At 52.3% G+C, this 16,093-nt stretch overlaps 1 protein-coding gene across 2 annotated transcripts in view; it reads right to left on the reverse strand.

Annotated features, from left to right (window-relative positions):
- Nucleotides 1-206: 206 nt before the first annotated feature.
- TRIM24 (tripartite motif containing 24) overlaps nt 207-16,093 on the reverse strand; it is a 107,537-nt gene continuing 91,650 nt past the window's right edge. The window contains exons 17-18 of one of the 2 annotated variants that reach the window (XM_056517972.1): nt 4,600-4,752; nt 207-1,355 (exon numbers count right to left, since the gene is read on the reverse strand). In XM_056517972.1, the coding sequence (XP_056373947.1) occupies nt 1,164-1,355; nt 4,600-4,752 (345 nt within the window). In that variant the 3' untranslated portion in view covers nt 207-1,163. The remainder of the gene's footprint in view (nt 1,356-4,599; nt 4,753-16,093) is intronic. The other variant, XM_056517971.1, reaches the window with a different exon arrangement.

A 16,093-nucleotide genomic window follows, 5' to 3' on the forward strand; every position in this document is an offset into this window, starting at 1 on the left:
TAATGAAAATAACAGAATGAATCCTAATAACAATGTATCATCCGAGGCCCCGACCATAACTATGTATCATCTGAATCCCGATAATAATGCATCATCTGAATCCCGATAACAATGTATCATCCGAGGCCCCGACCATAACAATGTATCATCTGAGGCCCCAACCATAACAATGTATCATCTGAATCCCGATAACAATGTATCATCTGAATCCCGATAACAATGTATCATCCGAGGCCCCGACAATAACAATGTATCATCCGAATCCCGATAATGTATCATCTGAGCCCCTGACAATAACAATGTATCATCCGACAATAACAATGTATCATCCGACAATAACAATGTATCATCCGAATCCCGATAACAATGTATCATCTGAGGCCCCAACCATAACAATGTATCATCCGAATCCCGATAATGTATCATCTGAGCCCCTGACAATAACAATGTATCATCCGACAATAACAATGTATCATCCGACAATAACAATGTGTCACAAAAGAAGAAAGGCAAAGAAAAGCACAAGGTGAATTGTTGATAAATTAACATTGTTTGTTATAACAGAAAAGTCTCTATTCTCATCGAATATCTGAAATGAAAAACAAAAAACCATCAGAGCGGGCCACGCCCCTAATATATATAAAAATACAGGATGAGCCCGAAAATCAGGAACGGACCATTGGTGACACCTGTAACTCCACATGACCCCTTCCGCCATAGTGAGCACCGTCTCATATTTACAGGTTTTGGTTCCTGAATTTGGCCTCGCCCCACGTATCGAAAGGATCGTGCGACAAAATTAAATTTAACATTTGGGGGGGGGGGGGGGGGGGGTGGGGTGTCGTTCCTGTTCCCCCTTTAGGCGATAGTTCACATTAGACTCCGCTCCGGGGGGGAAGGTCACCTGACACAAACCTGCGACAACCTCAATTAGAGACGGAGGACATCACTTCTCGTAGACACGTCCTGTCCATGAAGAACTGCGTTTTTTAACCAAGATGGCGCCGGAGGTGGGGGGCGGAGCTTGATCCATATGGCGTCCTTCATCCGGCGGGCTGTATCCTGCCCGGGTTACGAGTCGCAGGCCTCACAGCCATTTTTCAAAAATAAGTTTTATTCAACAGCTAACATCTTATGTACACGGCACTCGCTACAAACTAAACTCATTTGAAAAAAATGCGCTCGTCGCCCTTGAATCGTTTTTTCCGCGGCGTGACAAAGTCGTCCGTCTCCTCGTCGCTGGCCGCGAACTCGTAAGGTATTTTGGGGAATTTCTTTTCGCGGTAAATGTTGGCCAGCAGCTCCTCAAAGTATGACTCCAACTTGTTGCCAGCGCCCGCCACTTCGGAATCCGGCTGCAGGGGGGGGAGAAAGCGTAGAATATGAAAGGGTTAAAAAAACGCGGTAAGACCCTGTTTACACCTACCGACTATTATGTGTGTTTTTTTTGTCATTGGTCTCCTAACCAGTGCCTCCAGCTGTAGCAAAACTACAACTCCCAGCATGCCCAGACAGCCTTCGGCTGTCTGGGCATGCTGGGAGTTGTAGTGTTGCAACAGCTGGAGGCACCTCAGTTGCAAAACCGCATTTGGTTGAAAGCAGACTAAGGTACTTTAAAGTTAAAAACAAAGTATCTTTATCAGCAGTCACATCCAGAGCTGCGTTCATAATTCTGTCAGTAAAGTATTTTTCCCCTTCGCTTTAAAGCAGATGAAACATTGCCGACTGAATTATGAACGCAGCTCTGGATGTAACTGCTGACAGAGATACTTTTTTTTTTTTTTTTAAACTTTAGTCACATCCAGAGCTGCGTTTATAATTCTGTAAGCAATTTTTTTATCTGCGTTCAATCTAAGGTGAAATATACTTTCCAGACAGGTTTATAAATGCAGCTCTGGATGTGACTAAAGTATTAGAATTTTTTTGAAAGCAGAGGAAACTTTGCCGACTGAATTATGAACACAGCTCTGGATGGGACTGCTGACAAAAATGTTTTTTGTTTTATCTTTAGTTACATCCAGAGCTGCATTTATAATTCAGTCAGTAAAGTTTCCTCTGCTTTAAAAAAATAAAAAAATAAAGTACTTTACTGACAGGATTATAAATGCAGCTCTGGATGTGACTTACCGTATATACTCGAGTATAAGCCGAGTTTTTCAGCACGATTTTTCGTGCTGAAAACACCCCCCTCGGCTTATACTCGAGTGAACTCCCCCACCCGCAGTGGTCTTCAACCTGCGGACCTCCAGAGGTTTCAAAACTACAACTCCCAGCAAGCCCGGGCAGCCATCGGCTGTCCGGGCTTGCTGGGAGTTGTAGTTTTGAAACCTCCGGAGGTCCGCAGGTTGAAGACCACTGCGGCCTTCAACATCATCCAGCCCCCTCTCACCCCCTTTAGTTCTGAGTACTCACCTCCGCTCGGCGCTGGTCCGGTCCTGCAGGACTGTCCGGAGAGGAGGTGGTCCGGTGGGATAGTGGTTCCGGGCTGCTATCTTCACCGGGGAGGCCTCTTCTAAGCGCTTCGGGCCCGGCCTCAGAATAGTCACGTTGCCGTGACAACGACGCAGAGGTGCGTTCATTGCCAACGTACTTCTGCGTCATTGTCAAGGCAACGCCTCTATTCCGGGCCGGAAGCGCGGAGAAGAGGCGCCCCCGGTGAAGATAGCAGCCCGGACCACCTCCTCACCGGACGACCTCCTCTCCGGACAGCCCTGCAGGACCGGACCAGCGCCGAGCGGAGGTGAGTACTGTACAGAACTAAAGGGGGGTGAGAGGGGGCTGGATGATGTTGAAGGCCGCAGTGGTCTTCAACCTGCGGACCTCCGGAGGTTTCAAAACTACAACTCCCAGCAAGCCCGGACAGCCGATGGCTGCCCGGGCTTGCTGGGAGTTGTAGTTTTGAAACCTCTGGAGGTCCGCAGGTTGAAGACCACTGAGGGCGAATGATGAGAAGAGGATGATGAAGGGGGGGTGTGGGGATGATGAAGGGGGGTGGGGATGATGAAGGGGGGGGGTGTGGGATGATTACAAGGGGATGATGAAGGGGGGATGTGTGGGATGATAAGGGGATGATGAAGGGGGGGATGTGTGGGATGATAAGAGGATGATGAAGGGGGGATGTGCGGGATGATAAGGGGATGATGAAGGGGGGATGTGTGGGATGATGAAGGGGGGGGGTGTGGGATGATGACAAGGGGATGATGAAGGGGGATGTGTGGGATGATAAGGGGATGATGAAGGGGGGATGTGTGGGATGATGACAAGGGGATGATGATGAGGATGTTAATGACGGGTCTGGATGATGACAGGGGGGGATGAGGTATTTCCCACCCTAGGCTTATACTCGAGTCAATAACTTTTCCTGGGATTTTGGGTTGAAATTAGGGGTCTCGGCTTATACTCGGGTCGGCTTATACTCGAGTATATACGGTATCTTTGTCAGCAGTCACATCCAGAGCTGCGTTCATAATTCAGTTGGCGAAGTTTTATCTGCTTTTAATCTAAGGGGAAAAATACTTAATCCAGAGCTGCATTTATAATGCTGTCAGTAAAGTATTTTTCCCCTTAGATTAAAAGCAGAGGAACCTTTGCTGACTGAATTATAAATGCAGCTCTGGATGTAACCAAAGTATTTTTCCCCTTAGATGGAAAGCAGAGGAAGCTTTGCCGATTAAATTATGAACGCAGCTCTGGATGTGACTGCTGACAAAAAACATTTTTTTTATCTTCAGTTACATCCAGAGCTGCATTTATAATTCAGTCAGCAAAGGTTCCTCTGCTTTTAATCTAAGGGGAAAAATACTTTACTGACAGCATTATAAATGCAGCTCTGGATGTGATTGCGGACTAAAAGATATTCTGTTTAATCTTTAGTTACATCCAGAGCTGCATTTATAATTCAGTCGGCAAAGTTTCCTCTGCTTTCAATCGAAGGGGAAAAATACTTTGGTTACATCCAGAGCTGCATTTATAATTCTGTCAGTAAACTATTTTTCCCCTTAGATTGAAATCAGATGAATCTTTACCGACTGAATTATGAACGCAGCTCTGGATGTGACTGCTAACAAAGATACTTTGTTTAATCTTTAGTTACATCCAGAGCTGCGTTCATAATTCTGGTAGAAAATAATTTGTCCCCTTGGATTGAACGCAGACCAAGGTACTTTGCTTTCCTCCAGAGCTGTATTCATTATTCTGTCTGCTTTCAACCAAGGGGGAAAAATACTTTGTTTTACTGTAGTCACACCCAGAGCTGCATTCATGATTCTGTCAGTAAAGTAAAACAAAGTATTGTTTTCCTTCCCTTTTGTTGAAAGCAATATGAAGTATTGCCAGTGTAATAAATGCATCTCTGGACGTAACTTAAAGTGTTAATTATTTTTTAACTGTAGTCACACCCAGAGCTGCATTCAAAATTCTATCAGTAAAGTAAAACCGAGTATCTTTGCCCTCCTCCCCCTTTGACTGATACTTTGCAGACAGAATAATGAATGCAGCTCTGGAGGTAACTACAGAGAGGAATAAACACTTTGTATTACTGTAGTCACATCCAGAGCTGCATTCATAATGGTGGATAAGACATGTGACCACTGATCTCACCTCGTTGAACTCTGCGCAGTTCCTGAAGATCAGTCTGATGTCGCTGATGAATTCCTCGGGCCGCAGGTAGTGGGGCGATCCGCCGAACTGTAGTTTCCGCTTGACGTGCGACAAATCCATCGGCCTCTTTATGATTCTATAATAATCAGGCACCTGGAAGGCAGAAGGAGGCGCTGTATACAGGTCGGGCGTCTATATCCTCTACTGCTCCCTGTTATCAGCCACCGGCGAGAGGAGACCCCGCAATGTAAAGAGTATAAACCTCCCCGACCCTATGATAACTACTACAGGACCTCCCCCGACCCTATGATAACTACTACAGGACCTTCCCCGACCCTACAACAACTACTACAGGACCTCCCCCGACCCTACAACAACTACTACAGGACCTCCCCCGACCCTATGATAACTACTACAGGACCTCCCCCGACCCTATGATAACTACTACAGGACCTCCCCGACCCTACAACAACTACTACAGGACCTCCCCCGACCCTACAACAACTACTACAGGACCTCCCCCGACCCTACAACAACTACTACAGGACCTCCCCCGACCCTACAACAACTACTACAGGACCTCCCCGACCCTACAACAACTACTACAGGACCTCCCCGACCCTACAACAACTACTACAGGACCCCCCCGACCCTACAACAACTACACAGGACCTCCCCCGACCCTACAACAACTACTACAGGACCTCCCCCGACCCTATGATAACTACTACAGGACCTCCCCCGACCCTACAACAACTACTACAGGACCTCCCCCGACCCTACAACAACAACTACAGGACCTCCCCCGACCCTACAACTACTACAGGACCTCCCCCGACCCTACGATAACTACTACAGGACCTCCCCCGACCCTACGACAACTACTACAGGACCTCCCCAACCTTAGGACAACTACTACAGGACCTCTCCCGACCCTACGACAACTACTACAGGACCTCCTCGACCCTACAACAACTACTACAGGACCTCCCCGACCCTACAACAACTACTACAGGACCTCCCCGACCCTACAACAACTACTACAGGACCTCCCCCGACCCTACAACAACTACTACAGGACCTCCCCGACCCTACAACAACTACTACAGGACCTCCCCCGACCCTACAACAACTACTACAGAACCTTCCCGACCCTACAACAACTACTACAGGACCTCCCCCGACCCTATGATAACTACTACAGGACCTCCCCGACCCTACAACAACTACTACGAGGACCTCCCCGACCCTACATTAACTACTACAGGACCTCCCCGACCCTACAACAACTACTACAGGACCTCCCCGACCCTATGATAACTACTACAGGACCTCCCCGACCCTACAACAACTACTACAGGACCTCCCCCGACCCTACAACAACTACTACAGGACCTCCCCCGACCCTACAACAACTACTACAGGACCTCCCCGACCCTATGATAACTACTACAGGACCTCCCCGAACCTACAACAACTACTACAGGACCTCCCCGACCCTATGATAACTACTACAGGACCTCCCCGAACCTACAACAACTACTACAGGACCTCCCCCGACCCTACAACAACTACTACAGGACCTCCCCCGACCCTACAACAACTACTACAGGACCTCCCCCGACCCTACAACAACTACTACAGGACCTCCCCGACCCTACAACAACTACTACAGGACCTCCCCCGACCCTACAACAACTACTACAGGACCTCCCCCGATCCTACACTAACTACTACAGGACCTCCCCCGACCCTACAACAACTACTACAGGACCTCCCCCGACCCTACAACAACTACTACAGGACCTCCCCGACCCTACAACAACTACTACAGGACCTCCCCCGACCCTACAACAACTACTACAGGACCTCCCCCGACCCTACAACAACTACTACAGGACCTCCCCCGATCCTACACTAACTACTACAGGACCTCCCCGACCCTACAACAACTACTACAGGACCTCCCCCGACCCTACGACAACTACTACAGGACCTCCCCAACCTTAGGACAACTACTACAGGACCTCTCCCGACCCTACGACAACTACTACAGGACCTCCCCGACCCTACAACAACTACTACAGGACCTCCCCCGACCCTACAACAACTACTACAGGACCTCCCCCGACCCTACAACAACAACTACAGGACCTCCCCCGACCCTACAACAACTACTACAGGACCTCCCCCGACCCTACAACAACTACTACAGGACCTCCCCCGACCCTACAACAACTACTACAGGACCTCCCCGACCCTACAACAACTACTACAGGACTTCCCCCGACCCTACAACAACTACTACAGGACCTCCCCCGACCCTACAACAACTACTACAGGACCTCCCCCGACCCTACAACAACTACTACAGGACCTCCCCCGACCCTACGACAACTACTACAGGACCTCCCCAACCTTAGGACAACTACTACAGGACCTCCCCCGACCCTACGATAACTACTACAGGACCTCCCCCGACCCTACGACAACTACTACAGGACCTCCCCAACCTTAGGACAACTACTACAGGACCTCCCCCGACCCTACAACAACTACTACAGGACCTCCCCGACCCTACGACAACTACTACAGGACCTCCTCGACCCTACAACAACTACTACAGGACCTCCCCGACCCTACGACAACTACTACAGGACCTCCCCCGACCCTACAACAACTACTACAGGACCTCCCCCAATCCTACAACAACTACTACAGGACCTCCCCCGACCCTACAACAACTACAGGACCTCCCCCGACCCTACAACAACTACTACAGGACCTCCCCGACCCTACAACTACTACAGGACCTCCCCCGACCCTACAACAACTACTACAGGACCTCACCGACCCTACAACAACTACTACAGGACCTCCCCCGATCCTACAACAACTACTACAGGACCTCCCCCGACCCTACAACAACTACTACAGGACCTCCCCAACCTTAGGACAACTACTACAGGACCTCTCCCGACCCTACGACAACTACTACAGGACCTCCCCGACCCTACAACAACTACTACAGGACCTCCCCGACCCTACGACAACTACTACAGGACCTCCCCCGACCCTACAACAACTACTACAGGACCTCCCCCGACCCTACAACAACTACTACAGGACCTCCCCCGACCCTACAACAACTACTACAGGACCTCCCCGACCCTACAACAACTACTACAGGACCTCCCCGACCCTACAACAACAACTACTACAGGACCTCCCCCGACCCTACAACAACTACTACAGGACCTCCCCCGACCCTACAACAACTACTACAGGACCTCCCCGACCTTAGGACAACTACTACATGACCTCTCCCGACCCTACAACAACCACTACAGGACCTCCCCCGACCCTACAACAACTACTACAGGACCTCCCCCGACCCTACAACAACTACTACAGGACCTCCCCGACCCTACAACAACTACTACAGGACCTCCCCCGATCCTACAACAACTACTACAGGACCTCCCCGACCCTACAACTACTACAGGACCTCCCCCGACCCTACAACAACTACTACAGGACCTCCCCGACCCTACAACAACTACAGGACCTCCCCCAACCCTACAACAACTACTACAGGACCTCCCCGACCCTACAACAACTACTACAGGACCTCCCCGACCCTACAACAACCACTACAGGACCTCCCCCGACCCTACAACAACTACTACAGGACCTCCCCGACCCTACAACAACTACTACAGGACCTCCCCGACCCTACAACAACTACTACAGGACCTCCCCGACCCTACAACAACTACTACAGGACCTCCCCGACCCTACAACAACTACTACAGGACCTCCCCCGACCCTACAACAACTACTACAGGACCTCCCCGACACTACAACAACTACTACAGGACCTCCCCCAACCCTACAACAACTACTACAGGACCTCCCCCGACCCTACAACAACTACTACAGGACCTCCCTGTCCTTACAACTACAGGACCTCCTCCGACCCTACAACAACTACTACAGGACCTCCCCCGACCCTACATCAACTACTACAGGACCTCCCCCGACCCTACAACAACTACTACAGGACCTCCCCCGACCCTACAACAACTACTACAGGACCTCCCCCGACCCTACAACAACTACTACAGGACCTCCCCGACCCTACAACAACTACTACAGGACCTCCCCCGACCCTACAACAACTACTACAGGACCTCCCCGACCCTACAACAACTACTACAGGACCTCCCCGACCCTACAACAACTACTACAGAACCTCCCCCGACCCTACAGGACCTCCCCCGACCCTACAACAACTACTACAGGACCTCCCCGACCCTACAACAACTACTACAGGACCTCCCCCGACCCTACAACAACTACTACAGGACCTCCCCGACCCTACAACAACTACTACAGGACCTCCCCGACCCTACAACAACTACTACAGGACCTCCCCCGACCCTACAACAACCACTACAGGACCTCCCCCGACCCTACAACAACTACTACAGGACCTCCCCGACCCTACAACAACTACTACAGGACCTCCCCGACCCTACAACAACTACTACAGGACCTCCCCCGACCCTACAACAACTACTACAGGACCTCCCCAACCTTAGGACAACTACTACAGGACCTCCCCAACCTTAGGACAACTACTACAGGACCTCTCCCGACCCTACGACAACTACTACAGGACCTCCCCGACCCTACAACAACTACTACAGGACCTCCCCAACCTTAGGACAACTACTACAGGACCTCTCCCGACCCTACGACAACTACTACAGGACCTCCCCCGATCCTACAACAACCACTACAGGACCTCCCCGACCCTACAACAACCACTACAGGACCTCCCCCGACCCTACAACAACTACTACAGGACCTCCCCGACCCTACAACAACTACTACAGGACCTCCCCCGACCCTACAACAACTACTACAGGACCTCCCCGACCCTACAACTACTACAGGACCTCCCCGACCCTACAACAACTACTACAGGACCTCCCCCGACCCTACAACAACTACTACAGGACCTCCCCGACCCTACAACAACTACAGGACCTCCCCGACCCTACAACAACTACTACAGGACCTCCCCGACCCTACAACAACTACTACAGGACCTCCCCCGACCCTACAACAACTACTACAGGACCTCCCCCGACCCTACAACAACTACTACAGGACCTCCCCGACCCTACATTAACTACTACAGGACCTCCCCCGACCCTACAACAACTACTACAGGACCTCCCCGACCCTACAACAACTACTACAGGACCTCCCCGACCCTACAACAACTACTACAGGACCTCCCCGACCCTACAACAACTACTACAGGACCTCCCCGACCCTACAACAACTACTACAGGACCTCCCCGACCCTACAACAACTACTACAGGACCTCCCCGACCCTACAACAACTACTACAGGACCTCCCCCGACCCTACAACAACTACTACAGGACCTCCCCCGACCCTACAACAACTACTACAGGACCTCCCCCGACCCTACAACAACTACTACAGGACCTCCCCCGACCCTACAACAACTACTACAGGACCTCCCCCGACCCTACAACAACTACTACAGGACCTCCCCCGACCCTACAACAACTACTACAGGACCACCCCGACCCTACAACAACTACTACAGGACCTCCCCCGACCCTACAACAACTACTACAGGACCTCCCCGACCCTACAACAACTACTACAGGACATCCCCCGACCCTATGATAACTACTACAGGACCTCCCCCGACCCTACAACAACTACTACAGGACCTCCCCGACCCTACAACAACTACTACAGGACCTCCCCCGACCCTACAACAACTACTACAGGACCTCCCCGACCCTACAACAACTACTACAGGACCTCACCCGACCCTACAACAACTACTACAGGACCTCCCCGACCCTACAACAACTACTACAGGACCTCCCCGACCCTACAACAACTACAGGACCTCCCCCAACCCTACAACAACTACTACAGGACCTCCCCCGACCCTACAACAACTACTACAGAACCTCCCCGACCCTACAACAACTACTACAGGACCTCACCCGACCCTACAACAACTACTACAGGACCTCCCCGACCCTACAACAACTACTACAGGACCTCCCCGACCCTACAACAACTACAGGACCTCCCCCAACCCTACAACAACTACTACAGGACCTCCCCCGACCCTACAACAACTACTACAGAACCTCCCCGACCCTACAACAACTACTACAGGACCTCCCCGACCCTACAACAACTACTACAGAACCTCCCCGACCCTACAACAACTACTACAGGACCTCCCCGACCCTACAGGACCTCCCCAACCCTACAACAACTACTACAGGACCTCCCCCGACCCTACAACAACTACTACAGGACCTCCCCCGACCCTACAACAACAACTACAGGACCTCCCCCGACCCTACAACAACTACTACAGAACCTCCCCGACCCTACAACAACTACTACAGGACCTCCCCCGACCCTACAACAACTACTACAGGACCTCCCCGACCCTACAACAACTACAGGACCTCCCCCGACCCTACAACAACTACTACAGGACCTCCCCCGACCCTACAACAACTACTACAGGACCTCCCCGACCCTACAACAACTACTACAGGACCTCCCCCGACCCTACAACAACTACTACAGGACCTCCCCCGACCCTACAACAACTACTACAGGACCTCCCCCGACCCTACAACAACTACTACAGGACCTCCCCCGACCCTACAACAACTACTACAGGACCTCCCCGACCCTACAACAACTACAGGACCTCCCCGACCCTACATCAACTACTACAGGACATCCCCCGACCCTATGATAACTACTACAGGACCTCCCCCGACCCTACAACAACTACTACAGGACCTCCCCCGACCCTACAACAACTACTACAGGACCTCCCCGACCCTACAACAACTACTACAGGACCTCACCCGACCCTACAACAACTACTACAGGACCTCCCCGACCCTACAACAACTACTACAGGACCTCCCCGACCCTACAACAACTACAGGACCTCCCCCGACCCTACAACAACTACTACAGAACCTCCCCGACCCTACAACAACTACTACAGGACCTCCCCGACCCTACAACAACTACTACAGAACCTCCCCGACCCTACAACAACTACTACAGGACCTCCCCGACCCTACAGGACCTCCCCAACCCTACAACAACTACTACAGGACCTCCCCCGACCCTACAACAACTACTACAGGACCTCCCCCGACCCTACAACAACTACTACAGGACCTCCTCGACCCTACAACAACAACTACAGGACCTCCCCCGACCCTACAACAACTACTACAGAACCTCCCCGACCCTACAACAACTACTACAGGACCTCCCCGACCCTACAACAACTACAGGACCTCCCCCGACCCTACAACAACTACTACAGGACCTCCCCCGACCCTACAACAACTACTACAGGACCTCCCCCGATCCTACAACAACTACTACAGGACCTCCCCGACCCTACAACAACTACTACAGGACCTCCCCGACCCTACAACAACTACTACAGGACCTCCCCGACCCTACAACAACTACAGGACCTCCCCCGACCCTACAACAACTACTACAGGACCTCCCCCGACCCTACAACAACTACTACAGGACCTCCCCGACCCTACAACAACTACTACAGGACCTCCCCCGACCCTACAACAACTACTACAGGACCTCCCCCGACCCTACAACAACTACTACAGGACCTCCCCCGACCCTACAACAACTACTACAGGACCTCCCCCGACCCTACAACAACTACTACAGGACCTCCCCGACCCTACAACAACTACAGGACCTCCCCGACCCTACATCAACTACTACAGGACATCCCCCGACCCTATGATAACTACTACAGAACCTCCCCCGACCCTACATCAACTACTACAGGACCTCCCCGACCCTACAACAACTACTACAGGACCTCCCCCGACCCTACAACAACTACTACAGGACCTCCCCGACCCTACAACAACAACTACAGGACCTCCCCCGACCCTACAACAACTACTACAGGACCTCCCCCGACCCTACAACAACTACTACAGGACCTCCCCGACCCTACAACAACTACAGGACCTCCCCGACCCTACAACAACTACTACAGGACCTCCCCCGACCCTACAACAACTACTACAGGACCTCCCCGACCCTACAACAACTACTACAGGACCTCCCCGACCCTACGATAACTACTACAGGACCTCCCCGACCCTACAACTACTACAGGACATCCCCCGACCCTACAACAACTACTACAGGACCTCCCCCGACCCTACAACAACTACAGGACCTCCCCGACCCTACGACAACTACTACAGAACCTCCCCGACCCTACAACAACTACTACAGGACCTCCCCCGACCCTACAACAACTACTACAGAACCTCCCCCGACCCTACAACAACTACTACAGAACCTCCCCGACCCTACAACAACTACTACAGGACCTCCCCCGACCCTACAACAACTACTACAGGACCTCCCCGACCCTACAACAACTACTACAGGACCTCCCCGACCCTACAACAACTACTACAGGACCTCCCCCGACCCTACAACAACTACTACAGGACCTCCCCCGACCCTACAACAACTACTACAGGACCTCCCCCGACCCTACGACAACAACTACAGGACCTCCCCGATCCTACAACAACTACTACAGGACCTCCCCGACCCTACAACAACAACTACAGGACCTCCCCCGACCCTACAACAACAACTACAGGACCTCCCCGACCCTACAACAACAACTACAGGACCTCCCCCGACCCTACAACAACTACTACAGGACCTCCCCCGACCCTACAACAACTACTACAGGACCTCCCCGACCCTACAACAACTACTACAGAACCTTCCCGACCCTACAACAACTACTACAGGACCTCCCCGACCCTACAACAACAACAACTACAGGACCTCCCCCGACCCTACAACAACAACTACAGGACATCCCCCGACCCTACAGGACCTCCCCCGACCCTACAACAACTACTACAGGACCTCCCCCGACCCTACAACAACTACTACAGGACCTCCCCGACCCTACAACAACAACTACAGGACCTCCCCGACCCTACAACAACTACTACAGGACCTCCCCCGACCCTACAACAACTACTACAGGACCTCCCCCGACCCTACAACAACTACTACAGAACCTCCCCCGACCCTACAACAACTACTACAGGACCTCCCCGACCCTACAACAACAACTACAGGACCTTCCCGACCCTACAACAACTACTACAGGACCTCCCCCGACCCTACAACAACTACTACAGAACCTCCCCCGACCCTACAACAACTACTACAGGACCTCCCCGACCCTACAACAACTACTACAGAACCTCCCCGACCCTACAACATCTACTACAGGACCTCCCCCGACCCTACAACAACTACTACAGGACCTCCCCGACCCTACAACAACTACTACAGGACCTCCCCCGACCCTACAACAACTACTACAGGACCTCCCCCGACCCTACAACAACTACTACAGGACCTCCCCGACCCTATGGTAACTACTACAGGACCTCCCCCGACCCTACAACAACTACTACAGGACCTCCCCCGACCCTACAACAACTACTACAGAACCTCCCCGACCCTACAACAACTACTACAGGACCTCCCCCGACCCTACAACAACAACTACAGGACCTCCCCGACCCTACAACAACAACTACAGGACCTCCCCGACCCTACAACAACAACTACAGGACCTCCCCGACCCTACAACAACTACTACAGGACCTCCCCGACCCTACAACAACTACTACAGGACCTCCCCGACCCTACAACAACTACTACAGAACCTCCCCCGACCCTACAACAACTACTACAGGACCTCCCCCGACCCTACAACAACTACTACAGGACCTCCCCCGACCCTACAACAACTACTACAGAACCTCCCCCGACCCTACAACAACTACTACAGGACCTCCCCGACCCTACAACAACTACTACAGGACCTCCCCGACCCTACAACAACAACTACAGGACCTCCCCGACCCTACAACAACTACTACAGGACCTCCCCCGACCCTACAACAACTACTACAGGACCTCCCCGACCCTACAACAACAACTACAGGACCTCCCCCGACCCTACAACAACTACTACAGGACCTCCCCCGACCCTACAACAACTACTACAGGACCTCCCCCGACCCTACAACAACTACTACAGGACCTCCCCCGACCCTACAACAACTACTACAGGACCTCCCCGACCCTACAACTACTACAGGACCTCCCCCGACCCTACAACAACTACAGGACCTCCCCGACCCTACAACAACTACAGGACCTCCCCCGACCCTACAACAACTACTACAGGACCTCCCCCGACCCTACAACAACTACTACAGGACCTCCCCGACCCTACAACTACTACAGGACCTCCCCGACCCTACAACAACTACTACAGGACCTCCCCGACCCTACAACAACTACTACAGGACCTCCCCACAACAACTACTACAGGACCTCCCCCGACCCTACTACAACTACTACAGGACCTCCCCGACCCTACAACAACTACTACAGGACCTCCCCCGACCCTACAACAACTACTACAGGACCTCCCCGACCCTACAACAACTACTACAGGACCTCCCCGATCCTACAACTACTACAGGACCTCCCCCGACCCTACAACAACAACTACAGGACCTCCCCGACCCTACGATAACTACTATAGGACCTCCCGACCCTACAACAACTACTACAGGACCTCCCCCGACCCTACAACAACTACTACAGGACCTCCCCCGACCCTACAACAACTAGCTACAGGACCTCCCCGACCCTACACTAACTACTACAGGACCTCCCCGACCCTACAACAACTACTACAGGACCTCCCCGACCCTACAACAACTACTACAGGACCTCCCCGACCCTACAACAACTACTACAGGACCTCCCCCGACCTACAACAGACTAACTACAGGACCTCCCCGACCCCGACAACAACCACTACAGAACCTCCCCCGACCCTACAACAACAACTACAGAACCTCCCCGACCTACAACAACTACTACAGGACCTCCCCCGATCCTACAACAACTACTACAGGACCTCCCCGACCCTATCAACAACTACTACAGGACCTCCCCGACCCTACAACAACTACTACAGGACCTCCCCGACCCTACAACAACTACTACAGGACCTCCCCGACCTACTACAACTACTACAGGACCTCCCCGACCCTACAACAACTACTACAGGACCCTCCCTGGACCCTACAACATCTACTACAGGACCTCCCCGACCCTACAACAACTACTACAGGACCACGACCTTACTAGGACCCCCCGACCCTTGATACTTCTTAGGACTCTCCGACCCTACAACAACTACTACAGGACCTCCCCGACCTACAACAACTACTACCAGGACCTCCCGCACCCTGATGATAACTACTAC

This window comes from Hyla sarda, chromosome 4 (assembly GCF_029499605.1).
Source record: "Hyla sarda isolate aHylSar1 chromosome 4, aHylSar1.hap1, whole genome shotgun sequence".
Lineage (NCBI taxonomy): Eukaryota > Metazoa > Chordata > Amphibia > Anura > Hylidae > Hyla > Hyla sarda.